Raw genomic sequence first — 18,311 nt, 5'->3', positions numbered from 1 at the left:
ACGGGACAAGTCGAAAGTGGTTGGAAAAATTATGAGTGGCCTGTCAGTGCGCATCGTACCTTCGTGCTGTGCGTACACGAATTCTCTCTGCTCTTGGAAGTTTTCTTAAAAACTACCTAAAGCAATAAACAGTACTTTTCAGTGCTACATAAACAGTACTTTTCAGTGCTAAAATTAAAAACGGTACTTTTCAGTGCTACTAAAACAGTACTTTTCAGTGCTACTAAAACAGTACTTTTCAGTACTATTTTCTACTATTTATCCCTTTACGATCCTTGTTAGGACCCGTGCCTTCGATTTTTCGTTGGACCCGTTGGCGAAAGCTAGCGGTGGTAATCCTTCTTGGACACCGTCTTGGGAAAAAACCTCTCGAAGGTCACGTCTTCTTTCGTTTATTAACTAAACATGGTATCAACAACAAACAAAAGGAAGGGTGAATCTCTGAATTCACTACTTCCTTCCAAAAAAGTGGGTTTTAAAACTGTCACTACACGTGGCAAGAATGGAAGAAAGGACGTTTCCCCGTAATGCGAACTTTCTTCCAAGGGAGAAATGAATAATTGTATTGAAATGAGCAATCAGTTCGATGCTCTAGACAAATTTTCCGAACACCAAATCGAAGCAGCCTCTAGCCCAGGCTCTTTGATTCAAGTGAGGAAGCAAAGAGTGCCGCCTATCGTGGTCAGTTGTTCCGAATTTGGGGGATTTAGGCAGGAGATCTTGAACTCCATTAGGAGAATCAAGGTTTCCTTCCAAATCGCAAAGAAAGGAGACTGTCGCGTTTTGCCGGAAACTCTTAAAGATCGTGAACTTCTTCTCAGACATCTTGAAGAGAAGAAGCACAAATATTTTACTTATGACGACAAAACTGAACGTTTGTTCAAAGTTGTCTTGAAAGATCTCTCAAGTGACTATAAGTCACCTGAAGAGATCAAAAATGGAATAAATGATTTACTTGGATTTTCCCCAGTTTAAGTAATCATTATGAAAAAGAGAACCCAATCTGGCATTGTTCGGAAAGGGCTTTCTCAAGAATTTTATTTAGTTCACTTTAACAAAAAAGAACTAAATAATATTAAAGCTTTAGAAAAAGCAAAACTTTTGTTTGATGTCCGTGTGACATGGGAACATTTCCAGAAACCTGGAGGAAATTACCAGAACCCCACTCAGTGCCGTCGGTGCCAAAAGTGGGGTCATGGTACAAAAAATTGTCGCATGGATGCTAAATGCATGATTTGCGGAGGTTCTTCTCACGCCAAAGACGTCTGTCCAGTGAAGGAAGATACCACTAAGTTCATATGCTGTAATTGCGGGGCTAACCATAAGTCCAATTTTTGGAATTGTCCTTCACGCAAAAGGGTCATTGAGGCTCGTGCCAGGCAAATGAAAGATAATATCCGTTACGATAACGGTCGTTTCCGGAATTTGCCTGGTAGAGTATCGAACAATGCTCATTTTTCAGTTAACGATCGCTTGATCATGAATCATACCCTTCAGGAAGATCATAATCATGCTCATTCACAAACTAATTTTAATCCGTCGGGTAGCCGTTCGAATCTTTCATTTTCGAATGTATCTACCCACGGTAAATCCTTTGCCGATATCGTAGCAGGAAATTTGAACTCCTCCTCTGTTCGATCCATGGGTACCCATTCTACTTGTTTCAAATCAAATGGAAAAAACTCTACCGCCACAGGTAACTCCGCTTCTTCGTCTACCGAAAATTCTAATGGGAAATCACATGACATGTCTGCCTCTGATTTTAATTTTCTAACTGAACAATTGAATCTAATGATTGATGCAATGTTCAAAGCCACCACTATGACTGAAGCAGTCCAAGTAGGTGTAAAATTTACAAATCAAATTGTTATTGGATTACGTTTTTCTAATGGATCCAAATAATAATTTAAATATTTTGAATTGGAATGCTCGTTCTCTGAATGGTAAAGAGGACGAGCTGTTTAATTTTCTTACTGTTAATAACGTGCATATAGCAGTTATTACCGAAACGTATTTAAAACCTGGATCTAAACTCAAAAGAGATCCTAACTTTTTTGTTTATCGTAATGATCGACTTGATGGGGCATGTGGGGGAGTTGCAATCATCATTCATAGGCGTATAAAATATCAACTGTTTTCGTCATTTGAAACTAAAGTTTTTGAAACTTTAGGTGTTTCTGTTGAAACACAGTTTGGTAAATATACTTTCATAGCTGCCTATTTGCCTTTTCAATGCACTGGACAGCAAGTTAATTTGCTCCAAACTGACTTGCGAAAATTGACTCGCAATAAGTCAAAATTTTGTGTCATTGGTGACTTTAATGCCAAACATCGGTCATGGAATAATTCTCAAAGTAATTCCAACGGCAGAATTTTATTTGATGAGTGCTCTTCAGGATATTTCTCAATTCAATACCCTGATAGCCCCACATGTTTTTCCTCTTCTAGAAATCCATCTACGATTGACTTGGTCTTAACCGACTCTAGTCATCTTTGTAGCCAATTAGTTACTCATGCTGATTTTGATTCTGATCATGTCCCTGTTACATTTCAAATATCCCAAGAAGCGATTCTCAATCCTATCAGCTCCACTTTCAATTATTTACGAGCCGACTGGAATATATATAAAACGTATGTTGACTCTAATCTTGATGTTAACATTTCTTTAGAAACTAAACTTGATATTGACAATGCTCTTGAAACTTTAACAAATTCCATTGTTGAAGCCCGGAGCATTGCAATTCCAAAATGTGAAGTAAAATTTGAATCCGTGATTATAGACGATGATCTTAAACTCTTGATCCGTCTTAAAAACGTGAGGAGAAGGCAATTTCAACGCACTCGCGATCCTGCTATGAAAATTATATGGCAGGATTTGCAGAAAGAAATCAAAAAACGTTTTGCTCAATTAAGAAACAAAAATTTTGAAAATAAAATTTCTCAATTGGACCCTGGCTCTAAGCCCTTTTGGAAATTATCTAAAATCTTGAAAAAACCTCAGAAACCAATACCGGCATTGAAAGAGGAAAACAAATTATTACTAACTAATTGCGAAAAAGCTCAAAAACTTGCTATGCAGTTTGAAAGTGCGCACAATTTTAATTTAGGACTTACTAGTCCAATTGAAAATGAAGTTACTCAGGAGTTCGAAAATATTCTCAATCAAGAGAACGTTTTCGAAAATACCTGGGAGACTGATTTGGAAGAAGTGAGAACTATTATTAAAAAATTCAAAAATATGAAAGCTCCTGGCGATGATGGAATTTTCTACATCCTCATCAAGAAACTTCCAGAAAGTAGCTTATCATTTTTAGTTGATATATTTAACAAATGTTTTCAATTAGCATATTTTCCTGATAAATGGAAAAATGCTAAGGTTGTTCCAATTTTAAAACCAGACAAAAATCTTGCAGAAGCTTCTAGCTATCGTCCAATCAGTTTGCTTTCCTCCATCAGTAAACTTTTTGAAAAGGTTATTTTGAACAGAATGATGGCCCACATCAACGAAAATTCAATTTTTGCCAATGAACAGTTCGGATTCCGCCATGGACATTCGACCACTCATCAACTTTTACGTGTAACAAATTTGATCTGTTCCAACAAATCTGAAGGCTATTCTACTGGTCTTGCTCTTCTAGACATAGAAAAAGCATTCGACAGTGTTTGGCATGAAGGTTTGATTGTAAAATTAAAAAACTTTAATTTTCCAACATACATTGTTAGAATAATTCAAAGTTATCTGTCAAATCGTACACTTCAGGTTAATTATCAGAATTCCAGATCTGAAAGACTTCCTGTAAGAGCTGGTGTTCCTCAAGGCAGCATTTTGGGACCAATATTATACAATATTTTCACATCTGACTTACCTGAGTTACCTCAGGAATGTCAAAAATCTTTGTTTGCGGATGACACAGGCCTCTCCGCCAAAGGACGAAGCCTGCGTGTCATCTGTAGTCGATTGCAAAAAAGTTTGGATATTTTTTCTTCATACTTGCAAAAATAGAAGAATTCCCCTAATGCTTCCAAAACTCAACTAATAATATTCCCACATAAACCAAAAGCTCTTTATTTGAAACCTTCAAGTAGACATGTTGTCACGATGAGAGGGGTTCCAATAAATTGGTCAGATGAAGTTAAGTATCTAGGGCTCATGCTAGATAAGAATTTAACTTTCAAAAATCACATTGAGGGCATTCAAGCCAAATCTCGATTACTTTTTCAAATCGACGTAAGTAACTTTTATACGGTTTTGAGAAAATTAATTAGGAAAAATCACAATCTATTTTCTAAAACTGTTTTAAAATGAATCACCTTTTTAACATTTTTTTGCCGTGTACTTCGCTCAAATTTTGCATACATTCAGCTCACGTGCAAAAACTAGGTAGTTTCTATCATTTCCCACAAAAATAATTATAAGAAAATGATAAGCCGTTTCATTCAGTTACTTTCGACGTTTTTCTACCAGTGTACAATCGGCTCAAGTAGTGTTTTGTTTTGATTCGTGGTTAAGTCACTTTGTCTCTCCATACAGCGGGGCGGCGAAAGTAGTGGTTAGGTTGCGAAAGTTGAAAATCTTACTTTCGTCGTTTTGTAAATCCGGAAATTAAACGTTCTAAAAGTGAAAAGTTGAGTTGGTACAGAGCGGTACGTGTAGAATTCCGCCTGCTTAACACGTAGGATCGATAAAGTAAGTTTGTATACTTTTTTTACTTGAGTCTGTATGAATAAGTTTTCGAGAAATGTAATAAATATGTAAAATGTCTCTATCCCCTTATTAATAGAAAATCAAAACTTTGTCTTAAGAACAAGCTTTTGATATTCAAACAAATTTTCAGGCCAGCCATGTTGTATGCTGTACCAATATGGACAAGCTGTTGTAATACCAGGAAGAAAGCTCTGCAGAGAATTCAAAATAAAATTTTGAAAATGATTCTGAAGCTTCCTCCCTGGTATAGTATCAATGAGTTACATAGAATATCCAATGTTGAAACATTGGAACAAATGTCAAATAAAATAATTAATAATTTCAGGCAAAAATCGTTACAATCTTCTATTGCCACGATTAATGCGTTATATGTTTAGGTTAAGTTAGGTTAAGTATATTCAAAGCGTTTTTTTTTTCTCTTACAAGCAGGTGAAATCAACTCACCTGTAAAAAATCTGAACTGCTACGGCAAATGAAATGTAATATGTTGTTAACAAAATGTTAATAAAATCTTAAATTTGTTTTACCAAATTAGGATGATAGTGTTGTCTAATAACACAGAACACCTAGATATAAGAAATGTATGTAATGTTTGGAATGATACTAATAAAGATATTAAAAAAAAAAGGAGTGGCCAAAATTGGAAGATTTATGTGTCAATTGCAGGAACTTATAAATTGTTGGAAAATTGCAGCGTTAATTTTGCAGCTTTAAGAACACAGCGCACTATTCACATATTAGCTGCGACGCTCGGGGCTCGAGAAAACAACAATTTTAAATAAGTGTTGGTATCAATTTCTACCGGATGCATAATACCGTTAATTGATCTGAGGCTTACATGTTTTATTGTTCAAATAATTATTTTTTTTAAGTCTATGTTATCAATTGCATAAAAATTATTCTTATTTCCAATGTCTCTGAAGAAATCACCAGCTGAACAGCGATCGGAAACACAAGGCACGGTGAATTTTCCTAGCCACAGAATCTGCGAATGAACCCGAACAATAGTTCGGGTGCTTCATTCATTCGTGTTTCATTTTTGGATCGCTGTTTCTGCCGACGCGAGTAATTTGGGTAAATCATGGCCAACATTATTTTTTACCCTAAATGATCTGCTCATACTTTAATATTGACTAAACAACTGTTATAATTCAATTAGGATTATTTTCGAACCGTTTCAGGACATTTATCCACAAATCAGTGAGTATCCGTATCGAAAAAAATACCGTTGTAGACAAACAGTTTTTGATTTAATTTTTGATGGCCAATCGTTTGAATATTCTACCAACAGATGGAAAATAGATTTGTACGTCATAAGTTGATGCGCATCTAGCTCGCCAAGAGGATAAGCAATCGATGAATAATTAGAATTTTAACAGTTATTGGATTTGGATTCTAAAAGAATACAATGCAATATTGCATTTGCAATTCATGAAATCAATTTTAATTTTTAATTGAATAATAAAACTAACTTGTATGTTTTATCTGAAACGCTTTCTCCATGCCTTCCACAAAAATTGTATGTTTGCCTTATTTGTACAAATAATCTGATTCACAAATTTCAAGATATCACGAACGGATTATTTTGACTCTCTATGTTTTGTAAATGTGAATCGCATCAACAAAACTAGGAGTCAGCCTAAGCCCATCAGTCTTAAAATTTTAATAAAAAAGTAGACGAATATTCATAAGAATTCCTTCATAATTAGGTGAAAATTTGACAGCATAACCAGGTGAAAATTTTACACCTGAAACAACTCCTATTCCCATGAATGTAAAATCATGACATTTATTGGTTAAATCATTCAATTTTCACCCACAACTTTCACGTCCATTTAAAATCCTTTAGATACCCGTCATTTCGGAAAGTTGGGACCATAAAACTCGATGAAAAGGTGTGAATTAACGTTGTTGACTATTGTTGGATCGAGAGTTGTGAAGATTTGTTTTGCGTTGATGAATGTTTATTTCTAAGAAAATAATGTAAAATTCATGAATCATGTACGGTACGATATTAACAAACATTCAAAAATAGCCTAAAAGTTTGTTTGTTTTTTTATCAACGAAACTCGTATCAATGAGCTTATTTTGTTGAAATAATTCAGTATCGGTTAGACATCAGGACATTTTTTTCTTAATTGCAGGCGTTTTCCGCGAAATTCTTGATTTATTTTTAATTATTTCTAGAAAAATAGTTTTTTTTTCAAATTTGGAAGCATATTCGTATTCAGGGAGCCGGAATTCAGTATGTGAAGTAATTTCAAAAACTCACAATAATCGCATTGACAAGTCATCAATTTCACCCCGAAATGGAATCCCCCTAGTTTTTATTTTAGAGATTATTTTCAGCACTAAAACCACATTTGATTGAAAATTTCTGTACATGAGCCCGTGAGGATTACCGTCATACTTATTTTCCTGTATTCAGTTGTTTGGCATTGTCAACATTGAAGAGAACAGATAAAACCAACCGGGAAAAATTATCCATTTCAACCGAAATTCCTGAAAACCTATTAATGTGATGTTAACAACTGTGGAAGTGCTCATTGAACACTAAGCTGAGAAGCAGGCTCAGTGCCAGTGAGGACGTAATTCCAATAAGAAGAAGAAATTTTAAAGACATGGAATTTTAAACCATGGCACCATTGCGTCTCTTAGAAAGCATTTCTGTTTATTTCAAAAATTTGCTAAATCTGATTTGGCGATGTCATGTGTAAAAACTGTGATATACGTTATTTATAAAATTAACAATTTTACTTAAGTCAGTTATATAAATAAAAGAAATATGTTTAAATTACAATTTTATCAGACATCACATTGAACAAACGCATTAAGAACATGCACTTCAATTGATTAGGGATAGAAGGTTATTGAAAAGCGGGCAAAAATATTCGAAAAAAATGATAAAAATTGATATTTTCGAAAGGCTTAAAATTTCAAGTGCGGAAATATGCGGACGAGTTTTATGCTGTAACTGATAGATATCATATGTAAGTTTCACACTGTGGTCGAAACTTTGCCGGATATTGCCGTATAAGGTAACTTTTTCAATACTGAAGTTTACGAAAAATGACTAAAAGTTCGTTTTGCAAAATAGTCTTAAAAATAAACAAATAAAAATTATTTTTTGGAAAATTTTATGCAGAAGCTCTTCTTGTATTTATGAACAAAAAGTTCAGTAAAAAATATATGTTTATTTTGGCAAAATTGTCTCATGTAAAAAATTATTCCGATTAAATAATATAAAAAAATGAAAAAACCATTGAAAATTATGCTTTTTTGAACTCTTTTAACATTTTTTCAAGGTTATATGACGTCTTTTCAATGTAGCCACAACATGTGGCATACTATTAGCTATGTTTGAAAAATATAGCGGGGTCAAAAATCATAATTTTTCAAAATAGAAATTATGGCCACTTGATTCTTTTGTAACAACATTTAGGTAAATTAAATTTAATTCAACAAAAATTTTGCATTGTAGTACGATGCTATATTTTTAAATCTCACTAACAATAAGTGTTGAAAACGGTACATTTTGCGATTCGTATACATGCCATTTATATTATTTTGCAATTGTACCTAAACATTGCCAGAAAATGGTTGCGCAATTGGGTCCTAAAATGTTTAATGAATTCTCGTGTTTATTCAATAATACGAAAGAGCATGTTCTTGCAACTACTTTAGCAAGTTTTTCCGCTCAAATAACGGCTATATCATTTTTTAACTTCAATTTTAAAAATGATTCCAAAAATCAACCTTGACACTTGTGATCTTGTTTGACATTCACTTTTTCGACAAAAATGCCACAGGGCATATAGTTTTAACACTGGGGTTGTTCCTATCTGACATTTCGGAAGGGACACGGAAAACAAAATATACCCAAAATTCGAGTTTAAACCAACGGGTGTGACAAAATCTCAAAAGTCATAAAAAAAAATGTATTTTGTACTTAAACCAATGAAAATCATTTAAAAATTGAGTAAACATGTGTTTCTGCCCTAAACTTAAGCGTTTGGTAATAAAGTTGAGACAGGGCTTTAGGGCCCTATTAGCTCAAGAGCGGTCGCACTCCAAGCCAGAGCCAGCAGCACCCAGCCACGCTCGTGCTGTGTACTTCAAGCGTGCTTTTGTAGGGCTGCGTGGACTCAGTGCACGATGCGACCAGCAGAGTGTTGGCTTGCTTTGCGAGAAGAAGCAACTTTGCAATGAATCGAAGGAATGAACAACGCGTGGATAAATGAATCCTACACGGAGACGGAATTCAACTCAATTTTGGGTTGTTTCAACGCAATTCCGTAGTTGAGCCCAATAACTCAATTTTGGCTAAATTTCCAAGGTCCCCACTAGGTAGTTTGGCTTCAATTCCATTAGAAAAATATACTCAATTTTGGGTTGATTTAACGCAAAATTGAGTTCTCTCGACCCAAACATAAGAAAAGTTGTATTTACCCAAATTTGGCTTATTGGGCCAAAGTACCCCCATTGGGTAGATGCAGCTTTCTCTATTTTTGGCAACATTCGTGTGGGAGAAAGGGAACTTATGGACTTATCCACGGTCTTCTTTTATCCTAGACTTTCTTTTTCTTTTCTGTATTCTGTGCGTATCTAAATGCGGGCAATGTTTACATTAAATGACATCCGGACAACGAATGTTCACAGGATGAACACGAAGTGGATGAATGCACAACGAAATCGTTCATTTTTTGTAAACACGGCCCGCAGTAATGGTTTTCTTCCCGCTGGAAGTTGCATCGTGACGTCATCGTAGATTAGTTCATCGGTGTGTTCATTTTGCTTCTTCGGTGTTGTATCCGTTCGCTTTTTGCGATGCTCTTCGTGACGCAAAAATGAAAAATGAATTTTGGCGAATGTTGGATTTACGGGAGATTTTCAAAATTTAGGTTTCATAAAAAATATAACAAAAATAAAACCTAAATAATGACAATTGGTCGCAATTTCGCAAAGAAACATCAGTACATATAAGAAAAAAAAAAAACATGACACCAAAATCCTATCAAAAGCGTATGTTGTCTAAAAATACAGCAAATTTATTGTGAATGACTAACTGAAAATACTGACAAAATAGATGAGTGAATCATAAGCCTCTCAATATTTTGTGCAAGTGACATCTTGATCGGTTTTGAGCTAAGTACACTAAACAAATCTAATGTTTCCAAGCTGCCTGGTCGGCACGTATTTTTTCGAAGAAAAGTATGTTTTCTTTCTGGTGAGTTATGGATGAAAATTTCTTCTCATCGAAGAAAATGTGCGTCGGAAATCACCTACCACAATATTATCAAACTTGAATGAACCTAATATTTTCCTTCGCAGGTTTTTAATTCATAGTCTAACCTTCCATACAATCATTGCCTCAAAACATTCTATCGGTGAAAAATTACAAAATTCGAGTTTTAATATTTTATATGAAAAATTCCTAGATGGACAGAGTATGAGAATACCTTTGATGACTCTTAGCCTTTACATTTATTTGAACATCTTAAACAATGCAAACGGGATTCGAAGAAATGTATCACTTGGCATTACGGAGCCGAATGAATTTCAAATTCGAGGAGGATTGAGAAATCACAGAAATAAAACTTATAAAAAATCATAGTGCAATTTCTGTAAGAATCTTTGCGGAAAATCTTGGAAAAAATAACTGGAAGATTTGTTTTTTTGAAACATTGTAAGAGAAATTATTGGTTTTATTCATGAAGTAGTCCTAAATGTAAATCTTGAAGGAACCTCTAGAAAATCAACGGATGATTTTTTACTGAAATTAGCCAATATCGATATTATTTTATTGTAAAAAGTAACTCTCCAAATCTGCGTCGAGCCATTCCAAAAATGCACCAAATCCTAGAGAAACGTAAAAATGGGGCCAGCTGTAACAGCCCAGCAGACATCTTGTGACAATTTAAAATTAACAATTTATTTCATGTTCTCTTTCAGCTTCACGAACTGATCCCGTCAGTATCCACATGCATAGTGTCGAGACAGCTGTGCATGCGACCAGAACTGGACAACCACTGGGCGCTTCGAGATTTCGCTGCCCGTCTTATGGCTCAGATCTGCAAAAACTTCAACACTTCCACTAATAATCTGCAAACTCGTGTCACCAGGCTGTTCAGCTCGGCATTACAAAATGACAAAACACCGCTCTCGTCACTGTACGGTGCTTTGGAGGGCCTGTCGGAACTGGGAACCGAAGTCATCAAGGTATTCATCATTCCTCGACTGAAGTTTATCTCCGAACGGGTGGAAGTCCACCTGCAAGGAAGCAACATCAGCGCCACGGACAAAATCGCCGCTGGTCATATCCGCGCCATGCTTCAAAAGGCGTGCTCTCCTGTTCTGAAGACCCTTCGAAACCCTCCGGATGTGGTCGAAGAATACAAGTGAGTATTTTTGCTACTGCATTCAGTTGCTGACAAAACAATAACACAATTTAAAAGTAAAAACTATAACTCTCGAAAATTTAAGTTCTTCTTCTTTTTAATCAAAAGTTTTATTACAATTCACTCATTCAGTGGCCCTTCTTATCATTCCACATATTTATAGAACTAACTAAGGGCTAAGGAAAATAGAGAAATTTCAATTTGGCTTTATTATTTTGACAAATATTTAATCTTTACTTTAAATATATCAATTTTCCTTGGTTTAGCCTTTGATTAGTTTTATAAATATTTGGATTGATGAGAAGGGCCATAGAATAAGCTGCAAACGAACTGTAACAAAACTATGTATTGATTTAGTAATCTATATATCTATATAAATAAAAATGGAATGGTGTTTGTATGTCACGAAATGGCTTGAGAACGGGTGATTGGACTTACATGATTCTTTCACTGTTGAATTCGTCCAGAGCTCCGACGTGTTTGTGCGAAAAAAAAGTTTAGGGAATTCTTCGGGATAGTGGGGAAAACGGAAGAGTACTAATCTGTCATTTTCTACACGGGACTTGCATGGCGTTTTTCAACAGCCTACTTGATGGCAAGACGAAGTTTGCCGGGACCACTAGTTATAAATAAAACCATAAATTTCCGAGAGCTAAACTTTATATTCTTAAGTAGTTTTGTCCGTAACTGTAAGTTACCGATGTCACTCATCACAAAATTCTCATTTCAGGAAAGATTACGGCTTCTTAGGACCCACGTTGCACCAAGGTGTCATTAAGGCACGAACGGCTCCTCCGCCTACTCCTGCCTGCACCAGCGCCAGTGCTTCGGCGGCCAATGTGTCGATTGTAACGACCGCATCCAGCAGCACTCCGGCTCGTCCTCAAACGCCCCTTGCCGGTGCGAGCAAACCTTCGTCGTCGATCAGCTCCGGCCCGATACAGAGACAGACTTCGCAGGGTGGCCCTTCAACGGGAGGCCAACAGCAAAAGTTTGTCATCGTTAGCCAACGGCAGCAAACGCCTTCCCCATCGCAAGGTAGGTCCCCCAACTTTTATTAATCTTTTCTACTGGATAGTTTCACGAATGCTTCTACTAACATAAAACGGTTCCAACTAATCATTTGGAGTAGTTTTTGAGGGTAAATCGTATGTATATGTACTACCTATATTGTTCGCTGGTTAGCTTTGATACAACTTCTCCTTCCAACATTTCGTATCCTCCCTACATTCGAAATGAGAATAATTTTGCTTTTCCTTTTTTTAGAAATCGATGAATATTTTTGTTAGAAATGGATCAACGCTTACCAAAGACTATGCCATGCGAAAGTGGTGGCTATGGATGTGGCGTTCAATAATTTTATCTAGATTTAAAAAATTTTGCATACCGAATATCGACTGTTTAAAATATTTTATAGACTAAGAGAACATGCAATCGGGGTTTCCCCATCAAAAAATGTTGCCTGCGGTTGGGTTAGGCATTTGAATAAAATTGTTGAAGTAAATTTTACTAGGATCCGAACATCCGGAATGTGTGATAACATATTGAGGAAACTGCTTTAAAAGGCAAAATAAGTTTTTGAATGTCGTTTTCAAAAATGTGTTGGACAAGAATGGGCAAGATAGGTTGTTGTTATTTTAAAGTGCAATTTATGTTCTGTTTATATTATGAATCAGTTTACTAGATGACAAACGTGTATCTACTTGAGGAATACGTGTGGGTTACCTTCATTTTAAAAACATATGTGTAATAATTTTGAAATGTTTAATTTTCTGCTGATAGACTGTTCTGTAACATGCATCGCTAATGCAATTTAGAAGCTAAAAAGCATTTTGCAAAATTAGTTTTGAATAAAACATTAATAATTCCGAGACGATAAATGGCTATCATTGTAAAAAGTCTACGGGATTCAAAATAAGTCATCATTTTTGTTTATTTGTTGTTCCAAATGCAAAGGTTAGGTGAGTAGAGAAAAAATATAATGCATATTTACACAGAGAAAAAAAAGGTTAACCCATTTGGGCCCTGGGATTCAAAAATGTAGTTTTAAAATACGTTCTGGAAACTTTATGAATTTCCATTCACCTTTTATCATAGCTTATTAATGTGTGCAAGAGTCTAGGAAAAAAAAAATATTTTGATTTGCATATGGAAATTTATGGGGATCCTTTCCTTTTGATTTGATATGAAGTCTTTCTGTAACTTCATCTCAAGAAACCTGAGCTCCGTTTGACAGAAAAGTTATCGAGGAAGTCGTCAGTACAGTAATTATCATGAACAAAAACATTACTTTTTCAATTTATATTACATAACATTGTTATTTTTCTTTCCTGACGAATGAATTACCGAGGGAATTGCTAGTGAAATTGATTTACATTCAAAATGATTATTTCAAAATCAACAGAAATATTAATTTTAACAAGTTTTAACATAATTACTTGGTTTGTAGAATCAAACAGAGTATCAAATTAAGTTAATTGTGTACTATGAATACAATGAAAAATTTCAAAAGATTCTATTTTATTTTATTGATGTACAAGGGGGTCAGGGGCCAAGTCTCCAGCATAAGTTTAAAAATTCACACCTTCCATAATACACCGGGCGTTTTGAAGTTTGGGAAGTAGGCAACGCAACTTCTTTGACCAGAAGGTTCTTTAAGTTTTGCTTTTACTCTAGACTTCCACTACACATATGAATGATGCAAGGTCAAAAGAACATGGAATCAGTCATACATATAGCGGTAGTGAAGTGTTTTGCCTAAGGATTTGGGAAAGAAGGGATTATGTGTGGTGTTTTGTAAATAGCTCTGTGGAACAAATTTGTTATTAGTCAAATATTTAGTTAATTTGACTTACCTTTCAATTTATAATAAGATATATAATATAATTATAGAATATAATTATAGAATTGTTATACTCATCGTTTTCTCGGCTATTACGCTGCCATGAAAACGATCTACTTATGTAGCTAAACAAGCATTAAAGCAAGTAATCTGTTATTTCGTAACTATTCATCTGAACTGCGTGTATTAAAGTTTTGTTCAACGTCGTTGCTGTACCATGATTTTGTTTCGTCATGTCATTTGTTTGTATGATATTTCCAATTTGATTTGTCGTTTCAGTAATTAGAATCCCCCTTGTTATCTAAACTTTTTCAAACACAGTCAAGTAAACTACCTGTGTAACTAATTATTTAATCTGGAATGATTTGTTTTACACCCAAAGTTTTTTTTAATCATATTCCCTTGCTTTTTTGAAACGGAAACATTGTGAAAATAAGCCATCCCGAATTTGTTTGAAAAAGTAGTGTCATTATTGTATTATTACTGTCTACTCGAAATAATTTAAAACAGTTTGTCATTTAAGTGTACTTTTTAGTCATGCTACTGTGATTACCCTTGTCTTCTACGTGAGATGATAGTCTTAAATTTCAATGTTAAATTACTACCGAAAAGCTAAACATTACATATTATTTGCAATTGGATTAGATGGACAAATTGGTGTGAAGATTTGCGAAAAAGTTACACGTCTTCTCAGTGAGAATCGAACTCACGACTCCCCGATTTCTAGTTGGGGCGCGTTACCACTACGCCATGAGAGGACTCATGAACGCAGAAGTTAACCTGAATTCGATTTCAGCTCAATAATCAAGTGGTCCTTTTTCGCAAAGTGCACCTCTTTCGGAAGAATTAGATGCCCATCCAAACACAACGCTGTCTATATATACCTATATCCAATGCCTAGCCCGAGAGCGCATTGTTTTTAGGTATAGGAATAGCACACTACACTAGCCAGCAACTGTGCTGGCTGAGGTTTCTATTGTGTAAGCTTCCAATGGGTCGCGACGTTCTTCAGCTGAAATCGAATCCAGGTTAACTTCTGCGTTCATGAGTCCTCTCATGGCGTAGTGGTAACGCGCCCCAACTAGAGATCGGGGAGTCGTGAGTTCAATTCTCACTGAGTAGACGTGTAACTTTTTCGCAAATCTTCGCATCAATTTGTCCATCTAATCCAATTGCAAATTATATGTAATGTTTAGCTTTTCGGTAGTTGTTAAACTTCCACTCGGCTGGTTAGCCGTAAACCACGATTCATAATTAAAAACAAGTATGAATGTTAAATTGTTATTTAAGTCTGAACCAAATTATACTGTTATATCGATACTTGTCCTATTTAGCAGGAAGATGCTGCGATCCTTCGTTGATCCGTTGGTTCCGACGGTCGTTCCCGTATCCGCGTCTCCTCGGCCATTACGCTGCTAAGATAAGGGATGTTCTTCCTCTCCGATGAATTGTTGCTCGTGGTAGTGGCGGGTTAAATATGAAAACAAGGATAGAGAGAGAAGAAATGTTAGTGATTGTAACATGCTTTATTGCAGTATTGGCCTACACTGAAGTCATACAAAATTCGCTCTTTGGATTCCCCTGATACCAATCCCTGAAACTGATTATGAACCACATAAAATTTATTTGAAAGAGAAAAAATCTTAATGTTTCAATGTAGGACAATCCAGCTTTATTGCATGTGAGAAGTTCTTGGTGATATTCTTACCACGGCCATTCAGAATGGTTCGACGGATGTAGATAAAAGATCGTTATGATAAAATTAACGCGGCGACATCGTTAGAATAAAAAAAATAGAGGTTACTACTACATAACAGAAATACTATCCAAAGAACGCTAATGTCGCCAGTGTTGGTGTGATAAATGCAAAGTAGTGCAAAAATGCTTAGAGAATTAAATAAGTTATAAATTACAGCATTTTGTTCAACAATATAGTATAATATTATAAAAGACATTTAAAAATGAAACATTTCAGTAACTACAGGGTCATAAGTTTTCTAATTATTTTACATATATCAGCATCACTACTAAACTATCTCTAATACCGCTACAACCTACCTTACTAGATAACGCAATACCGTAAAATGCCGTAATTCAGAACATTTTGGACTATTTCTTAAAAATTGTAAATTATTGTTAATGATAATTTTAATTGGAATTATGATGCATTACCATCATATACAAATAGCGGTATGGACAAATTTCAAAATTTTTCTTGAATTTCGACAAATTTCGGACCAAATACGCGGATTTTGGCGATGCGCTGAATTACGGCACCTTACGGTATTACTAAGGTAATAATTACTGCATTGTTAGTAAACCTAACATAAAAGTCTACATTCAATGACCTGTGAAACGCAGAGACCACCCGCACCCACTTTGCGCCTCATGATCTACTGAAAAAGATTTATGTATATTGAACTTAAAATACTATTAGAAATAGTGCTACTGATGAAGGTGATCGTTGGTTTTCCAGTCTTGTTAGTGATTTGAGTGTTAGTAGAGACTGGTAGTAGGCCCTTCCGGTCCCTCCAGCATTACGCGTAGCTAACTGGTGTTAGATCATGCGACAGCAAATAAACTCATGCTGAAGGTGTGATAAATCAAGTGTAAAATATATTTAAGCATTGAAACACATGTCGTTATTTAACTTAAAACTATTAGACTAGCTTACATTTTATAAGTTATAATTACGATAAATTTTCGCGATCAATATATTAGCATTAGAGTAATTTTTCACAACATCAACAATATGTGATCACTTGATGAATCACCGTCAATCCCATCACCTAAGGGCAGGGACAAATTTCAAAAGATTTCAAACAAAAATCAGAAAATAAAAACAACAAGCATTGTTTTTCAATTTATTCGCAATTCTGAGTTTTTATGCAAAAATTTTTCGAAGAAGTAGATGAAAAAAACGAATTTAGTACTATACCATTTAATTCCACTAGAGTTTGTATCCTTTGACAGATACGCGTATTTTGACCTCTACCGTCTTCAGTATCGTGTACTAGACTCGACGAAGTACACGACGAATCTTGTACACGACATTGAAGACGGCCTTACAGTTGAGGTCGAAATACGCGTATCTGTCAAAGGATACAAATTCCACTAAACAGCTCGAAGACTTATTATCTTCGAAAAAGCCTTGCAATTGGTTTTGATTTTCCATAATTCTCCAAGGATTTTTGGAATTCTGATTGGATTTTTTATTAACGTAAGAATCTGAGGTAAATGCCAATAAAAAAAATGTCCCATATAGAAAGCACAGACAAACACGTATCACTTAGGATAAATCATGAACAAAATCATAGTCAGGGTAACATGTACGCACAATGCTAAAATCCATGTGTAGATTGCGGTAGTGTGTAAACGTCAAATACGTACAAAAACGATGCGAGATCTGCGGCTGGTCGATTGACCACCTACCATATATTTGAACCGACCGTTAAAAATTTGAACCGACCGGTCGATGGACTATGTTGAGATAAATCGTTATGCTTCTATTATTCAGCATAAAATATAAACTACAGTCATCTCTCCCTTACTCGATATTCTGTATCTCGATATTTCCCTTAACTCAATGTAATGCGCGGTCCCTTCAATCTAGCATGCTTTGATCCTTTGATACCTCTGTGAGTCGATACCTCTCTAACTCGATGTTCCCTAACTCGATGCTACCTGTTTCAGTTTTCCAAGTAAGTTTACCTCTCTAACTCGATATTTCCATGAAAAGTTCCAAATGTCCTCCAAACGTTAATAAATTTCATGAATTTGAATATTATGATTATATTGATAGTAAAATTAAGGTTTACTGCCAATTTCTGGGAGCTTAAATTTTCAATTTTTGCTGATCGGTAAAAAAATCACATAGGTAAATGTGGTAAAATTGTATTGTTTCTCACGTTAAAATAACTATTCTGAATGTATTTTGTCAAAATAATAAAAAGTTTGAAATTTTGAAAACTAATTCGATGGTCCCTTCAATATCGAGTAAGGGAGAGTTAACTGTAATATTAGACTACACTAACTTTATATTTTTCCATTTTTAAATAAAGCGTATGAATTTACGGTATCGGACATATAGAATGCACCAAAGCCGCATGTCCGCCCCAACCTCAACCAATTATTTTCATTTTTTTTTCTGCGACGAATTAAAAACTACCTCAAATTTTTATAACTATAAAACTATAACCTAGTAACCAAATAGCGCTTAAATTCGCTCTGAGAGCTATTATACAGCTGACATTCCTTATATTAGCCGTATAATAGCCCTATGAGCTCGAAAAGGCGAATTAGCGTGCTACTGGTTACTTGGGTAAAACACCTACCCCCAATGCACTATGGGCCAGGGACGCAATCT

At 35.2% G+C, this 18,311-nt stretch overlaps 1 protein-coding gene across 3 annotated transcripts in view; it reads left to right on the top strand.

Annotated features, from left to right (window-relative positions):
• Positions 1–18,311, top strand: part of LOC5568661 (transcription initiation factor TFIID subunit 6) — a 32,213-nt gene that overhangs the window by 10,785 nt on the left and 3,117 nt on the right. For 2 of the 3 annotated variants that reach the window (XM_001652445.2, XM_021850099.1), the window contains exons 2-3: positions 10,658–11,103; positions 11,834–12,141. In XM_001652445.2, the coding sequence (XP_001652495.1) occupies positions 10,658–11,103; positions 11,834–12,141 (754 nt within the window). Of the gene's footprint in view, positions 1–10,657; positions 11,104–11,833; positions 12,142–12,369; positions 12,595–18,311 lie in introns of those variants that run through there. The other variant, XM_021850100.1, reaches the window with a different exon arrangement.

The sequence above is a fragment of the Aedes aegypti genome, chromosome 3 (genome assembly GCF_002204515.2).
Source record: "Aedes aegypti strain LVP_AGWG chromosome 3, AaegL5.0 Primary Assembly, whole genome shotgun sequence".
Classification (NCBI taxonomy): domain Eukaryota; kingdom Metazoa; phylum Arthropoda; class Insecta; order Diptera; family Culicidae; genus Aedes; species Aedes aegypti.
The sequence above is the reverse complement of the archived record's forward strand: the minus strand, read 5'-3'. Positions and strand labels throughout refer to the sequence as shown.